This window comes from Molothrus ater, chromosome 3, assembly GCF_012460135.2.
Source record: "Molothrus ater isolate BHLD 08-10-18 breed brown headed cowbird chromosome 3, BPBGC_Mater_1.1, whole genome shotgun sequence".
Classification (NCBI taxonomy): domain Eukaryota; kingdom Metazoa; phylum Chordata; class Aves; order Passeriformes; family Icteridae; genus Molothrus; species Molothrus ater.
The window spans coordinates 36,028,217-36,045,221 of record NC_050480.2 but is presented as its reverse complement, the minus strand read 5'-3'; the positions used below and the strand labels follow the sequence as shown (position 1 = coordinate 36,045,221).

The 17,005-nt window shown below is 36.5% G+C and overlaps 1 protein-coding gene across 1 annotated transcript in view; it reads right to left on the bottom strand.

The window, feature by feature from the left end:
• Positions 1 to 5,499: 5,499 nt before the first annotated feature.
• TTC27 (tetratricopeptide repeat domain 27) overlaps positions 5,500 to 17,005 on the bottom strand; it is a 111,453-nt gene continuing 99,947 nt past the window's right edge. Inside the window, exons 17-20 of the mRNA XM_036381100.1 lie at positions 13,004 to 13,201; positions 9,418 to 9,529; positions 8,737 to 8,837; positions 5,500 to 5,744 (exon numbers count right to left, since the gene is read on the bottom strand). Coding sequence (XP_036236993.1) covers positions 5,622 to 5,744; positions 8,737 to 8,837; positions 9,418 to 9,529; positions 13,004 to 13,201 — 534 coding nt within the window. The 3' untranslated portion in view covers positions 5,500 to 5,621. The remainder of the gene's footprint in view (positions 5,745 to 8,736; positions 8,838 to 9,417; positions 9,530 to 13,003; positions 13,202 to 17,005) is intronic.

Genomic DNA, 17,005 nt, shown 5'->3' with positions numbered 1-17,005 from the left:
ATAAAATCAGGAGTGCTTTTCCAGGGACCAAAAGACACAAAACTGGCAGAGGGTTAAGAGATCACAAAGATGGGCAAGTCAAGTCTGTGCCAGAGAGGGTGGAGAAAGAAACACAAAGGATCACCATTCCAGTGAGCAGAAACTGAAAAGTAGATCCTAAGCAGGAAGAATCCTTGGAAGTGGATGTAATGATTGCACTTAAGACAGAAAGAATACAACGCTCACCTAGAGATGACAGTGGAAAAAAGATGAATTGTAGGGGTTAACTTCTAAAAGCAACTTGAAAAATGTAGCTGCTTCACTTCAGCAGTGATGTCATTAATAGGCTAACTTGCAGTTTTGAAGATCTTCATGCTGTTAATCCCAGTTTTCCATTGCATGGCTCTTGGCTGGTACTTCTTTGCCTGGTTTGTTACACTGATTTTTGGCCAAGAACTCTTGTAGTTGACTCACAGGTTACTGAGGTGTAAAGTAAATAGGAAAAAGATTGAGAAGGGACATATGACATCACTGGTGATAAAAAGGTTCTTGGTGTGTTCTAAGAAAACATTCAGGTCAGAGTAAACTGGAAGCAGAAAAAAGGACATTCATACTTAGGTTAACTTGGAAAACAGTTCTATAAAGAAAGCAGTTATTTAACATAGATTTTTAATCCTAAACCACTCTGTTGTTGCAGAGGATCATTTTAGCTTTATATCAGTATTAGTGGATTAAATTTGTCTTTCGTCTAACTCAGCAGAGGAGAGCAGCAATTACTTGACTCGGCATCCTTGTCTTGCTCAGTGAAGAGAGCCTGAATCCACAAACTCACTTTTCTTACCTTAACAAGGGAACCAAGTGCAAAGGAAAAAGCGTGAGTGAAAGGATAAATGCTACAAAAACAGTAAAACAAACCAAACCACAATGTCCATCAAGATAGCTGCTGCTGTCTGACAGCAGCTTTCTTTGTTCAAAGAGCAGAAGCAAATTCACTTCCGCTACAGCATATAAGCTGCTCCCAAAAGCAAAGTTGTCCCCATTTTCAGTAAGGAATTCTAACAACATGCTGTTAAGTTACCAACTTTCAACTCCTTTGCTGAAAACCAAATACTATCACTAATAATGATTAGACCTTGGTCTTTGAAGGATGTTAATAGCTAAAAAGAGAACCCTGTGCTACTACACTCACCATAAAGGATAACTATTTTATTAGTGTAGCTGAAGGGTTAGCAGAAATGTTCATCTAATGAATGCAGCTACTATATTTGAGCACATGCCTGAATAAGCTACTGGTTGATTGAAACCTATCTATTTTTAAGTACTTCTGAATGCTGCAAAAACTTGTCCTACTGCAGTATTACATTGAGTTTTGTATAAATGTAAAGATTTAATTGCCAGCAACTTGTGAAATTCACCTTATCTGCAAGTCTTATGCCTGAAACATATCATGTAAAATGTACAGGAATGACTTTATTACATCTGGTCTGATTTCCAGTCTCTGTAACGCATACAGCTTTCACTAGATGTACCTTTCTGTAAATGTACCTCTTACCTCTTCAGAATTAGTAACTGTTTCTGTAACAGACAGAAGATTGTACACATGTGGGTATGTGCTTGTTTATACATGTACACATATAAGCTTGCAAATATATAGACAAAATATAAACAAAAAATTAAAATATTTTTTAAAAATAATTTTTGAAACACAAAGCATTTAGTTTCAGTAATCACACCATAACCAACTTCATACAGTTGATGGCAATCTTTTCTTCTTTACAGTAATGTATTTCCTATCAAATTCCAGTTTATTTTTAAGCTCAGAGAACCCAAGTTGTACCCTATCAGCTGTTACCTTTTCCATATTTTGGATGCACTTATGGTATAGAGCTCTGCATGAATGCAGATGAAGAAAAAATTAGGTACTTGTATATTATTTTAATTTGTATTCCTCTGGAAATAGAATGAGTTTGTTTAGCTTCCTTTTATCTCCTGAAATACATTATGTCCATCTGTACTGTCAGTCACTGATATTGAGACAGAAATACTGAACAGAAGAGCTAAGTCAAAATAATTTTTAAGAGACTTTACAGCTTCTCCAAAGTATGGTAAAATTAATACCTGGCTTTTTTTTCTGTCTTATTTATTTTGAAGGGGCATAGTTTTAACCAATGTATGTACACATGCAAAAGCTGATGTTGTGCACCATTTTTAGAACTGAAAAATTATTTAAAGCTTTATTCCTTTCCATAGTTTTAGTACAGAGCTCTGCATAAATGATGGGATGAGAGCTGCCTGCCTTTCTGAATGTACCGGTCAGCGTGGTGGAAGAACACTGAGGACAATGTGACATGGAACACATTTACTGGCCTGTACTTGGGATGACCTGCCTGAGTCAGTGTGGCCCCACCAACCCTAAGAACATACACTTCAGCCCATGAGTAATGTCCCAAACCCAACAAAACTTCTACTACCACACCCAGCCTGACACAGCCCTGTGGGTGAATCAGAAGATCTTCCCTAGGTTCTAACCACCAGGGGCTGAAAATACATCATGTGTTGAACCATATTAGGTCAAAGACATAATAACAAACCCTTCTAGACCACAAAAATTAATTCTTTTTCATACATCATACTTCCTGGCTTATACTCATCTTCCAAACTTGGAGACAGTTGCTTTCCCTGTCTGGGTTAGTAGAAGCTGAAAGATCTATACTCATCTGTTTTACCTCCATGTCACATCACATTAATGGCAGACAAACATCAAAAGGGGGGAAACCCCAATACTTCTAAAGTCAGAAAGACAAAAAAGAAGGGAAAAGTACCCAAAGTTCTACCCAAAGTGAACTGTAGGCCATTCCTGCAACTTACTTCTTAATCAAGTCCATGCCACACTAATTAATAATAGGTAGCATGTTCTGTACATAGAGCTTTGAAAATAACAGAGGGGTTATAGAGGTATTTGCAAATGTGACAACTGTATTAGGAAAGGACTGTACAGTTTTCCTAAACTCTCAAGGATTCTGCAGCTGTCATGAAAGTGATCCAAGTAAGAAGACAGACACTTCCCATAAGATGGAAAGCTGAAAAGTCTGAAGTCTGTTTAGGAAATGAATCTTCCTCTTTCAGTACTAGCCAGATTTTTCTTGACAGCCAGAGCTTTTATAGAAACATTGTCTTCATGACAATGGTCTCCTAAAGCTATTCTGAACCAAATACTGCTGGCAGGAACACAGAAAATCAGTGCCACACAAAACTGACATGGCTTTTTGTGTCTGCAAAGTTTAAAAAGGCCTGTGATGATCTCCAAAGAAACTCAAAGTATGGGCTCACCTTGTACCTGAGGAAGATGAAAACATCCCAAATTCATAGGAAGAGGTAGCAAGTACATACCTGGTAAAGAGATTTATTTACATCAGGTGTTCAGTCTCATGGATGAAGTGGCTGAGGTCTTCTGGCATCATCTGCCCTGAAAAGCCAGACTCCTTAATGATGAGTCAGCTCCTGCCTTGCCATCTTTCACACCATGTATATTGTCTGTACATATTTCAGTTGTGTATTTATAAGTCTCTGCAGACATGTCCCCTTTACTACATTAATTGTGACAGGAAAACTGATGTGCTGTCATTAACACTAGTCATCCCCCTCTACAGACAGGAACACCCTGTCTGCTGTCACCTGGTTTTCCCTGAATTAGGTGAAAGACAAAGCTGCTTACATTCCATGCATCTACTAAGACAGGGAGGCACAAATGGGGATAAGATCTGTGTTGAGAAAACATGTGAAGTACTGTAAGAGCAGAAACTACCAGAAAGAGCAGAATGACTTTTTCACTTGACCACTTTAAGGCAAAGAAACAGGAAGAATCTTCAAAAGAACAAAATCAAATGGAGAAGGACTTGAAGGCTTTTCCACAGACTCTTCTAATATTCCACATGAAGTATTAACTTCCCATCCATCTTTTTTAAATGGTAGGCAGAAACCACTACACAAAAAAGAATCTGGCTTCATGTTCTGCAATGCTAAACTGCAGCTATAAAATGTCCCAGGTAGACTCAATAGAATTATTGTCTTTTAAATCAAGATAACAGAATTCAAATCTCATGTTTTCAAGCTAATCATGGTATATAATTCCAGTTTAAAATTTGCCATAAGATTACTACAAAAAATTGAAGATTTTTCTGCCACTGAGCTATTCCACTAAACCCCTTCTTCCTAAAAAACTTAGTGCTGGGAACAAAATAATAGTTTTAAATATACTCTCTTTTCCTTAGTGAGTAAGGTTAAGTCACATCAAAACATGACATATCAAAAAGATGGCAGTGGTGCCAGTCTGTCACAAAACTCTCAGCCTTTTTTTTTTCTGTCAGGTGGACTTCTCATTATATGTATGAGCAAAATGGAAGCAGCTAAGGCAAATTCCCTCTGTAAAAACTTATAAAGTCTCCTCTCTTTCTGGGCAATTTCAACAAAGGTGTTTTGGAGCCAGCTGTCCTTCACTAGCAGGTAAGCCTATTACTAAGACAGCAATTTCTGTGGGAACCTCACAGTTTAAATACTGTCAACAAATAATTTATTCTCCATTCTAAGAGCCTTACAAAGATGTGCAGCTTTACAATTGTGTCAAGATGGTTTACCCCTTCATGCACCAAAATAACATGCATGTACTGCTGCTTCAAATCAAAATAATTATTTGGTTTACTTGTACCTTCTGGCTTTCTCTTCAGGGAGAAGATTCTTACCACAGACTCTAAAAAGCCAGAAGACAGATAACCACACCATTCTGATATGGAGGAGCAAGCCAAAACCATATATGTGAGGGAATTATTTCACACAGGTTTCTGGAAAACCCTGAAAAAAATATTATTTTAGGAAGAGCAGTAGCAAAGATGCTGAAAAATGAAACCATGCAAAATAGTCCAGATGAAAATAAGACACTTGGGTCTAGTCAGATCTAAGTATTTTAGACTGCAGTTTTATTGCTCCCTCAGGGGGGGAAAATTCCCCTGCCTATAAAGGCCCAAATGAAGTACCAGTATACTGCCCACAGGATACAAGTTATGTATATTGAACAAACCAATACTGCTTTAAGTAATAATGGTTTGCAAATCCTAATGCAACAAACAGCCTTCTACTTTAACAGTATTACCTGAAGAACAAAAAAGACTAAATTCTTGCTCTCAGGACCCCACTCCCACCCTCTAAGCAATTAACACTGAATTAAAATGGGAAATTGGCTGGGCTCAGCTCCCACCTCTGCTTCTTGCTTCTTCATCTCCTCCAGACCAGCACCTCCCCTGCTCCTTCCCTGGGTGGGGCATCCTCCAGCATCCCAGCACCAAGGTGGATGAAGCAGGCAGAACTAATCCTCCATAATCACCTTACAAACATCAGCAGCTCTCTTCTAGGAAATCTGGGGCTGAAGAACCAAAACATGCAACTTCGTAAGACAGTGGGACCAGGTAAGAAAGAATCTTAAAAGGCAGCAGGAACTTTGAAAAAAGCTGACCACAAGAACAGCACTGTACAGAAAAGTGTTTATTGAGGGTGTTGTTGCCTTAGAATTGTTACCATTTCATCAGCAAAAGTGGTGGCAAAAGAAACATATCATTATCATTATCCTGTCCCAAAATTTGGTCCATATGTCAGCACTGGTCTCTCAGCTGGTTGCTCAGCTCCTGAAGTTCAGCAATCATGTTGTCCATAGCTGTCACCTCATCAGCTATCTCACTGTGAACTTCATTACTTGTTACATCTATGAAAAGTTGCTGCACAACAAAAAGAAATACTTGTAAGCACTTTATAAATAAATACCTTTAAAAAATATATACAGTTTCTCTCCTTCAGGGGAGAGACAAAATACAGGAAGCTCATGATCTCTATACTGCTTTTCATAATTTTGGAAACGATGATGGTATCTCTCTCAAAGAAAAGGCCATTTTGTGGCTAATAAACAGAAGTTATACACACATACAGACACATATCCTGCATATAGACCTGAAATCTGAGCCACACACCTGATATTGTGCCAAAAGGGTCAAATCCTCCTGTGGACGTGGGGTTTCTGCTCTGACTTGACTGCCTACGCTGACTCCTGACTCCATTGAAAGTAAAGGACTTTTTCATGAAACTTAAATTAGAAGAGCATCTCACATTTTGTCACTGAAGTTTATAAGCCCACCTACTGACAAATTGGTTGTGAATTTTAATGACCACTTTCCCCAGTTTCATATTCTGTTGCTTCATTTTCTCCAAAACTTCAAATAAATATTTTTTCACATTTGATGTCAAGACATGCATAGGTGGAGGCATTCACCTGTGTGAAACTAGTTATACCAGAGAAAACAAAACACTACAGAGTAATAAAAATTTTCTTTAAGATCTTAAGACATTATTAGAAACAAAAAAAAAAAAAAAGCAGCTAACTCATGAGCAATCATAATCTTCATCTATTTAATACTGAGGCTATGTGAGGTACTGCTACACAGAAATATGGGGAAGGGGGGGACACCCAAACATATTTCTTCCCTTCATTATGTAAAGGGAGAGTGATTCACACTTCATTTGACACAATCACAAAACCTACATTTAGAGACAAAAATAAACCAAGAAAACAAAAGTTGCTCTGGAGTACATCTGTACATCAGTATACAATCAGTACATCAAAACATAAAAGGATAATACAGATATGTATATAAACAAAAATGTACTTAAAAGGCTTGAACTAAGGTATTCACTGTGCCTCAAAACAATGTTGTCACTGAAATAATGAACATCTTACATAACAATAGGAACATATTCATGCTACAAGTACAGAAACTTCACACCAGGAGTGTGACAGAAAAATGTGGCTATTTCTGGTAAGATAGGTAAATAAATCAGAATGATATAATTATTTTCTCTTTTTAAATTATTTTCTATACAGTTAGAGAAATCTATTCAGCTAGAGACAGCCTGGGGATGTTTCAAGCACCATCATTCTTTGGGCTTTGTGCCCCATGTCTCCCCAAAACAGTGCCCACCTTTCATGCATTTACAAATGATGTCAGATCCAAAGGGTTCATTGGGACAAGAACCAGAAGAGTGCCCACTGTGCTATTTGCCACAGCATGTGACTGCCTAGCAGGCCCTGTGCAGAAAAGAGCCCAGAAGCAGCACATCTGCAGCCTTTCACAGATTGTGGGTGCTTCATGAGTCTGACACACACAGGAGCTCAAACATCAAGAGATGGAGATCCTGGAAGCAGTGACATTGTTTCACCTGTTCTACTTATTTGTTCCAATTGCATATCCTGACTACAAAATTTTGGAATTTTATCTTTTATCAGTTATTTTCACTGTTCTTTTATTCCTCCTGAAATATTAACTAGTGAGTATGTTCTTAGCCCATTTTTAAAGTGCTTTATTCAGCTGAATTTAAAAATTTAAAAAAAATCCTCACACTAATAATGACTCCCAGGGCAGTAAAATGAGATGCAATCAAGCTTGGACAGACATAAACAGTGCTAAACTGTTTGTGCATAGGATCTGACAGAAGATGACTGAGTTTTTAAATTACAACATACTTTGAACATTCAATATTACTTCAAATTCAAAGTAGGATGACATCTTGATGGGATGCAAAACCAGTGAGTTCACATAAAATGCTTCATTTCTAATATGACAGTTTTCTCAGAAGTAACAGAAAATCATTAGCTGCCAATAATATAGAGGTTCATTTAATTAGTGCCTTTGGAACTTGAAATAGAGTTACTAGAGTCATATATTATTAATCTTTCAGATAAGACATGATCTTTCATAATATAAACCACCTGGACTTGCATTCATATAATGTACATCATTTAGTGCTTTCTCTACAGTAATACTCAGTCTATGCACCTTTTTTAAAGAAAACACAATCATATTTTGTGAGTAAGAGCAAAAATATGTTGTCTCTTTTTTCAACACATTTGAAAGTCTTACCAATACCTGTATCTAAAAGCTGAGTTATAGATCCAGCTTGTGTTTGCTTATGCAACTTTCCTAGGCTTTTATCCTTAAAATTAAAGAACTTAAAAGAAAATGAGCCAAGTTTAGCACACTGATGACAAATCAACACTTTGTAGCACAAGCACACATTATAAAACTTCAGCTCTGTGATTCACAGTTACTAACTTTACAGGCAGGAGGAATCCCTCTTTAAGACAAGATGTGTATTTTAACAGAAAATGTATGATTCAAATATGATGACTTTTTCAAGTAATTGACATCTGAATTGGTAGGGTATCCACAAAAACCAGATTAAAAATTAGTTCTGTCTTTTAATAAATAACTCTTTTTAAAACACCCCAAGTGATGCAAAGGAATCTTGATACATCTGGGTCCTTTCTGCAGGTTTAGATCCATTTTTTTCTGAGACTGCCCAGTTTATCCCATGACTACTTACATTAAAAACAGGTCTTGGAAATGACTGATTGCTTTCAAACATGCAAATCTGTACAATTCAGTTTGTCCAACATTTTAAATCAAGTTCTACCTTACTCTAAAATGTCAGTGCTGTCTCTTAGACTAGTATTGCAACAAAGCCTAGCAGGAAGAAGGGAAATAAAAGTTTACTTAAAACTGGAAACCTCAACAGCATGGAAATGAACATCACCTGATGATGCACTGCAACAGGCAGGTATTATTTGATCTATAATTGATTCAAAACAGAGAAATTCTGGCAACAGAACAAAGATTTCTAGCTTTCAAACAAAAATTCCTACCTTTCAAACATTCCTACCTTTGCCTTGGATGACAAGCCACGTAAGTTGAGCCGAGCTGAAGAAAGTATCTGCAAAGCTTCCTGATGATTAGATTTGCTCTTGCTGCATTTTATAGCCACTAGAATCCAAACAGAGAAAGACCCGAAAATGAAAAAGCATTACCACTCTAGCAATAATCTTTAAAAAAAAACATTTAATTAAAGATCTTGACACCCTCCACAGACATTTTTAAATGTCATATCCCCCCCAAAAAACCAAAAAGTAAAAAAAAAGCCAAGTAATTTTGAGACGATAACTCTAAACACAACAGGTATGTGTATCCTTCTTAAACCTAAGTACCAAAGAGCAGGGAATAATCTTAGTAAGTTTCATTCATTTCCTGACTAGCATATTCAATCAAACAATTTATCTGATGATCTGAGGACTGAGGTGAACTGCAGATGCATTTTCACTTGCTTTATGAAGTTGCTAGATCATGAAATTAATTGATTCCATATTTACCAGTCATGTTTACTGACTCACCCTACACAATTTCTGCCTCATTCCAAGTATATTTTGTATGCAGTATCAGGATGATAATCTCTGTTACAGCACTCCTAGTAGTAGGAATAAATACAATATAGGTAGAGTATTATTTTGCTACTAAGCTTAATAAATATTTGTTACAATCTTCATGAAAAATAAAAGGGAGAACATACCATGTGCAATCTCTATGGCTCCTTTCACCACTTCCTTAAAAGAAGAAACATCTTTCTCCCAATCACTTGATTGAATTTCACATTTATGTGCCTTAGTGAGATACTGCAGTGACTGCAAGGAGGAAAAAAAATTATTAGAATGTCAGAAAATTAACTAGGAAAGTAAATAGTTTTAAGTATCTACAAAATTAGTGGTGAATCCAGAAAATGAATCTATCTTTACTATACTTGATTTCCTGTGAGTTGGAGTAGTGGCCTCCTCTGCAGCAGTAAGCGCCAGCTGTAACACAGATGTGCTTCACCAGTACTGCAGCTCAAGTATGAGAAGCATATAAAGTAACATCTGTCTAATTTTTATCTTTTAAAAATCTGTCTAGACTGATGGATGTGACCCATGTTTGCCAAGTCATCATAATTAAATGCACATGAAAAACAGAAAAATACTTGCATTCACACTTCAAACAGCAAATTCATATCTAAAAAATGTTAAGTGAATACATCAAAGCTTTCTTCCTGTATATGTAATCTTGGGAAAGATGCATTTATAGATGTAGCTATTAGTTGCCAGACTGCTCTGGTTCTCAGTGTGAACAGGATAAAAAAATGTAAACAATATGGAAGGAGGATCCCATTAAGGTGAATAAAATAATTTTAGCAGAAGAAATTGATTTTTGCTTTTGAATTTTGTTTTCTTGCTACAGCATCAAAAACATGAAACAAATACATGCCAGAAGTTACATGGCTTAGTCCAGTGACAACTCTCCAGTAACCTTTTTTAAGAGTTTTTAATTTTAATATAAAAGAATAAAATTGTTTATTTTAATATAAGAGAATAAAAGTTTTAATTTTAATATAAAAGAATAAAAAAGTTTCAGCGTGGGGCATATACATGAGCACAGTAAAGACTTCTGATTGTGAGGGTTGTCACTCCAGAAGCTTCCACCTTCTCTCAGAATGGCACAGATGACTGAACTGCTCATGCTGCTGTAAATGACAATAAAGGGATAGTAAGTCAAATCAGAGTGAATTACTTTTTTTTTCATAATAACCTAGGTTATAACTGGTAGTAGTTCTGGCAAGCAGAGGCAAGAATTTCCAAGAGAAGGAACAACAGTTTTTGCAGCAGTCTTATTTCAGTCTACATGTGTCTGAGTCAGAGCAGCAAATTCGGGGGGGTGGGAGGGGGGGGGTTGCTGACAGATGTCAAGGAGGGGAAAGAATTCAAAGTCTTGTGGACTGTTTATTTGCACTTCTGGAACCTGGATTTATCCTGAAAGGAAACAGTTATGAGCTGGGGAAAGTTCAAGGAACAGAAGGGATTCATAGCCTGGGATGGATCAGCAGGAAACTCGAAGGCTGGAAAGATTCCTCAGTGGGAAAGGTGTGGACTGGACTGCATCCAGTGTAGGGAAGAAAGAAGTACTGAATGAGGTGGCAGTTCAGATACACTGAAGTGTGAGAGTAAATATATGCTAAGCTAAAGAAAAAACCCCAAAACAGAACCACAAACCAAACACTTCAGTAATTTTACACTCCTAACTTGCAAACCTTGACTGACTTTGATTCAATTTACAAAGCACTGCTGTGAATTTTAACTGTAGACCCTAGTGATTAATGTGGCACCAGATGTATCAGCAGAACAGAAAAGTAAAAACCCCCAGCAACCAAGACACTCTTTGAAAAAAGCCACATATACAAAATTGTTCTTTCAAATTCAATGTTAGGAACAAAACTGGTTAAAGGTAATTAAACCTGCACTAAATAAGGTGCAGAATGGGAAGGTATAAAGGTCAAACCCTATATTTGTAAGGAGGTGCATGACACATTTAAAGGTTTGTTCCCATCTTTTTTTGTCCTTTGATGCCACAGTATAGTAAATAATGCCCTTTTAGAATTCATTGACCTTTTGCCTAATAAATGCGGGTGGCAAACCGAACTATATATCTAGAATTTTTCTACAGATATGGTTATATTCACTGAATATCTGACTGACCCATGATGCTGCTTGTGGCAGTAAAGCCAATAAATACGGGTTTTATCATTTTTACTTCATAACATGATATCAGAAATCAGTGATTATTTGCTGCATAGCAAATTAATTTTTACACTGTAAATTATACATGCTGTGGCTTTAGGCAGTTTTTTTCTTTTATGATCTGGATCTGTGGTACTGTCATACCAGGATATTTGCATACACATGTAAGCATACCTTAAGTATTTATAAACATCATTCCATCTCACAGGCAAGCTACACTGTGTGTTCCACAACCAGCCTGATTAGGAAACATAGTTAAAGTACAGTCTATACTCTACAAATTGAAACCATGTTTTTAACTGGGTTAGTTAAAAATACCATGATGTGACCAGATTCTGAAATGATTACATTCATAGTATAGATAGGGCCTCTGCTGCTTTGCATGTCTGAGTAAGAATTTGAGGATATATTACAGGATATTGCAGTATCTGTATTTCTGCATTCTAAATACGCCAAATCCCTCTTACTCTTCGGCTGTAAAGAAAAATAGAGAAGACAAAAGGGAGGAATTGGAGGTATAATAGACACCAACAATGACTAAACAAGGCTCTTCACAGGGCAGAGCACAAAGAGACAATGAGCAAGGCACAAATGATTATAAATTTAAGCCCACAGGAATACAATTCATAGGCCTAACCATCTTCCCTGCTTGATATTAAGCAATCCTCCAGAGAGGCATTTTTTGCCCAGGCCAAAGGCGTACCCCCATTGGTGAACATATACTGAATGCTGACGTCGTGTATTTTCAACTTCAGTGAAGATCTGATGACCCTAATTATTTTTGAACTGTGCAAGGCTATTTGAACTTTTTGAAATTTAATATCAAATGCAAAGCATGCTCCAGCATACAACAAAGTAAACACTTCTAGCAGTGCAGAGTGGTTATTCTGGAAATGCAATCAACTTAGTTCCTTGGGAAGTGATAAGGACTCAACTTAATTCCTTGGGAAGTGATAAGGACAAGAAATGGAAGCTAACATAGCAAAATCAGTGATGGGTAAAGAGAAACCAATGGTTCAACAGACTAAGGATTAAGTATTATTATTTAAGTCCATTTTAAGCTAATTAAGGACAAAAAATTTCTACTCTGGGTACTCTGTGGCGTAGATTATTTTACGTGCATTTTCCCTTAGTGATTACAAAGAACACAGATGGCTTATACTGCTACTGGATCATGCCTTTACGATCCTTTTTTTTTTTCAGTAGCTGTAATAGCCTATCTTCTGAATCAAATATTTCAATTTAAAAAAAGCCAAAACTCATACCACTTTTATAGATGTTAGACTGTTGCCAAGAAAAGTTTCAGAATACTAATTCAGGACCATACACATAATGCTGTGAAGGATGTGATAGGATGTTTTGAAATGAAACACTGGTAAAAAAGAGATTTTTTTTTTTCAAGTCCAAGAAAACGGATGTAAAACATCTTGCTCCTTTGTAACAAAAATGTGTGCTGTAGGAACACGAAGAAAAGACAATGTGCCTATAAAACACTAAAGCAAAATAGGTCTGGAACAAGAGCATGTTCTACTATAGCACTATAGTTCTTACCTTTTCAATATCTTCACTACTATCATTCTCTCCATTTCCATAAAGCTGGGCATAAAGTCTCCAGATTGCCCCATCATTTGTCACTCGTGAAGTGACTCTGCCCAAGAGCTCTTGCAGTTTCCCCTTCAATCCACTTGATAGCTCTCCAGCACGATCTGCCAGACCATTCACTACTGCTCTGACCAGAATAGCCAGCACCTTAAAAAAGCAGCAGGAGATAGTTGTTATTTCAACTCAAATCAACATCAGTATATATAATGTTATCTGTAATGTTTGGTCTCTATTAATGATTGTGCCATATGGCAAGTACAGAATTTACTAAGAAATACATGGAGTAATTCAACTGATTTAAGCCTCATCTATAAGATTCTACGTTGAATCTGTGAAGAGTGAAGAGGTCAAAAATATAAGACAGAAATTTGGGTAAAGGAAACTGAGGCAGAAAATTATAGGTATTTTCACCTTCTAATACAGTTATAAAAAGATCAGTAAATAGGCTGAGCCAAATTAATTCAGGTAATGGAAGACACTTTTTTACAGGACCTCTATTTAACAACCTGCAGAAAGTGAAAGATGTACAGTGGATAAGATGGAAACTGGAAGGCAATGGAATACCACCTTGGGAATCTGTTTTTAATGCACTCCTGGTGATTTACTAGACAAATCAGTTCCAACAAACTCTTCTACAAACACTAATTAGTGGCCATACTTTTTGAATCACTGGCTTGAGAATGTGAGATCTGACCTGCAGAAATGCTGAGCACGTGCAGCTGCTGGTGGGAGATTGATTTTGCATGTAAAAATGCAACATGATACCAGTCTTTTTGTCCCAAACTGGACACAGAAAACTAGAAAACAGAGTCACTTTGCCTCAGTTTCTCCTCAGCAAAATAGGAAACAGCAAATGTAAATCAAAGCAGTAGATCATATGATGAATTAGAAGAGAATAAACCCCAGAAAAGCTGTGGTTTATCAAGTGAGTAGTACCCATCCTGTGCAGTGCAGGAGACAGCGACTGGGGAAGAAATAAGGATGAAAACAGAATGGAAGTTTCATCAGGCTTACATTCAAGCTAGGCCAGTAAAAGCTGCACAAACACCTTCATGCTGGTACTTCCTGACTTGTGAGCTGTAATTTGGCAACTTTAATGCTTCAACATTTTTGTCCATGTGATACTAACAACATGAAATCTCATACAGCAGTATTAATATCAAGACAGTAATAAAACTAACTTCAAAGATGACCTGTGAATAGCTGCAAACCTTACAAAAACACCTCACAAATCAAGATGCAGTTCACTGGCAGAAAGTAATGCAAAAATTATGACAGTATCAAAGTATATGACACTCAGAATAAAAACACACCCAGTTTAGCACCTGTGATATGTCATTTTCCTAAAATAACTTTTCTTCTGTAGAATGACTCAATTACAATGCATCCCAAAAAATAACGAGTTTTATCAGATACAGAAGATTCTCTGGCAGAACAACCCAAATCAATCAAAATGGCTGATAACTATATTAAATAAACATCTACCTGGTATCTTTTCAGAACTAATGGCATCACAGTAACAACTGAACATGAGTTAAACAGCTCCCCTCCTGTCCCCCCAAAACCACAACAGTCACTCATATTCCTTATAAAATGATATGACAAACTGGCAGTTCCTTCAAGATCTCTTAAAATTCACTTAAGATAACAGAAAATACAATGAACTATTAATAGTCCAATTTATATTCATAATTTGGAATATAAGGCACCAAATCCCACCATTAACCAGGTCCTCTATAATGAGTTGCTAGAAAAACATCAGCAAGTGCTGATATTTCCATTACTAAAGCACTGTAATAAAAAAACATCGGTGCAAGAAAACACTAAACTATGTTCTCTTTTGACAAGGAACCAGAACTGGTCCTGAGGATTCACACACAGAGATATGAATTCTCAATCAATGTCTCAGTTTAACAAAACTGTTAATCAAAGTCCAAATGTTAGTTCATGTGAATATCATATATAATCATCAAAAGTTTTAAAGCTTTTTTAAAAAAGTTTTATTTTGTTTGTACATTAAAAGAAAAAAGAGTTTCCTTAATCAGTAGGATGTAGCAACTGTAAAATTAGCCCTATTCTGATAGAGTCTTGATTTTACTTACACTTCTATCACAATAATCCATTTCCTTTTTTTGTAATCCATCACGTAAGCTTTGGCACTACAGCAGTTAAAATGAAACTAGTGTCAAGACCCAGATTAAAAGGTCCATTAAACAGTAATAAATCATTAATGCTTGGTTGTCCACACTTGTTAAATAAAGTTATTTCAAACTGCAAGTGAATTGTACTAATCATCCAGATCTGTATTAGCAGTGTAGCAGAGTTTTGCAATTTAGGTTGCCAAAAAAGTTAAAATTTGTATCTTTGAGAGATTTTAAACTGCCATACACACTAAACTACTACAGCAATGCTCTGTTGGGCCAAGATCCCAAACATGCAGTAGAGGATTTTTTTGGTTGGTTGGTTTTCTTCATGCCTCTTTTAATGAACTGGGCTCCATATGACCAGAGAGTTCACGTTTAGTATGACATCACACCAACTGCATGCCTCCTTCTCCTTTGCTTTTGTGAATAATGTGTTTACTACAAACTGAACAAAAGATACTGTGAGACAAAACCTTAGAAATAAACCAAGTAATTTATAAATGCAGTGATTTTCATCAGTTACTCTCATTTCACAATTGTTCTCCAAACAACTCCTTTCATATAAAAATTCTCTTGGTCAAACATTTTCAGATGCTTCACTAATACTAATCAAACTTGACAGTGCCCAAGAAAGATGAGAACCCTCAGATAACAGATCCAAAATGACAAATTTGCAGTCTGTGATCTCTCCCTATTGCGTTCCAAACTAAGGATTTGATAATAGAGACAATTGTTATTAGTGAGCTACTTAAATGAAGTAGAGCTCCAGAAATTATTAATTCCTACCCTCGCTTTTCAAGATCCCCTTGGAACATGCTCTTGTGGCCTTTAGCTAGAAATGGTTTGGCAACGTGAACTGCTGAAATGAGGATGGTACTTGATGGAAAGGGTACCAGAAAAACTGTGCTAGAATCTCAATAGCACAGAATAGCAAAGTGGAATCCTTTGTCCATACTTCTGTATTCATAATCTTTGACAGCATATAATGAAGATATGGTTTCTGAAATACTGTATTGAAACAGTTTTTCCAACCACAAATTAACTCTGTCATTCAGAAGACTGCAACACTCCAAGTAAAAAAGGTTGATTGCCTCCATAAGCACACGTGATGGAAATTAGTATAATCAGGAATTGCAGAAACCTTCCAGGTACATTTACTAGCTCATATCAATAACTCAGAGACCAAATTGATGATTATAATAGGTAAGGCTTTCTCCTTGTGTACTTTATAGTGACTGATTTACTAATGGAAAATATGGATAATTCAGTTAGCCTTTCTGCTTTATTACATAACACATATATTGAAGGTTTTTCAGGTATATTTCTCAGCTTTGTGAACATGAAAAGATACATGGAAATGTGAAGAATTTTAAGAACCAGTAAGGAGGGAAGGTAAGAAAGTGTGCTTTTAACATTTATACACAATGCTAGCAAACTGAGACTTTTGAAACTGTCATTTGCTGCAATCTTTTACTGCATTGTTGCTCACTTATAAAGAGCCCTTTACCTCTTCCTTGTCCAATTCGATCTGTAGAATCTGTGCATACATATCTTCAAGCTCCATGATATCATGATCTCAGAACCTCTGCCACAAGGATGGCATTGTTAAATAACTAGAACAGCACGGAAGAAAAATTTCCCAAATCTGTGTGCTGCACTCAGAAGACTGGCACAAAGGACAACAATGGCCTAACAGAAATCATCAACAGGGAATCTGAATGCTTTACTATTATTAGAAGAAATCAGTGATATAAAAAGATGACTTCATGCTATTCTGAAATAAAATTAAAGTCTGATGTAGCTACAG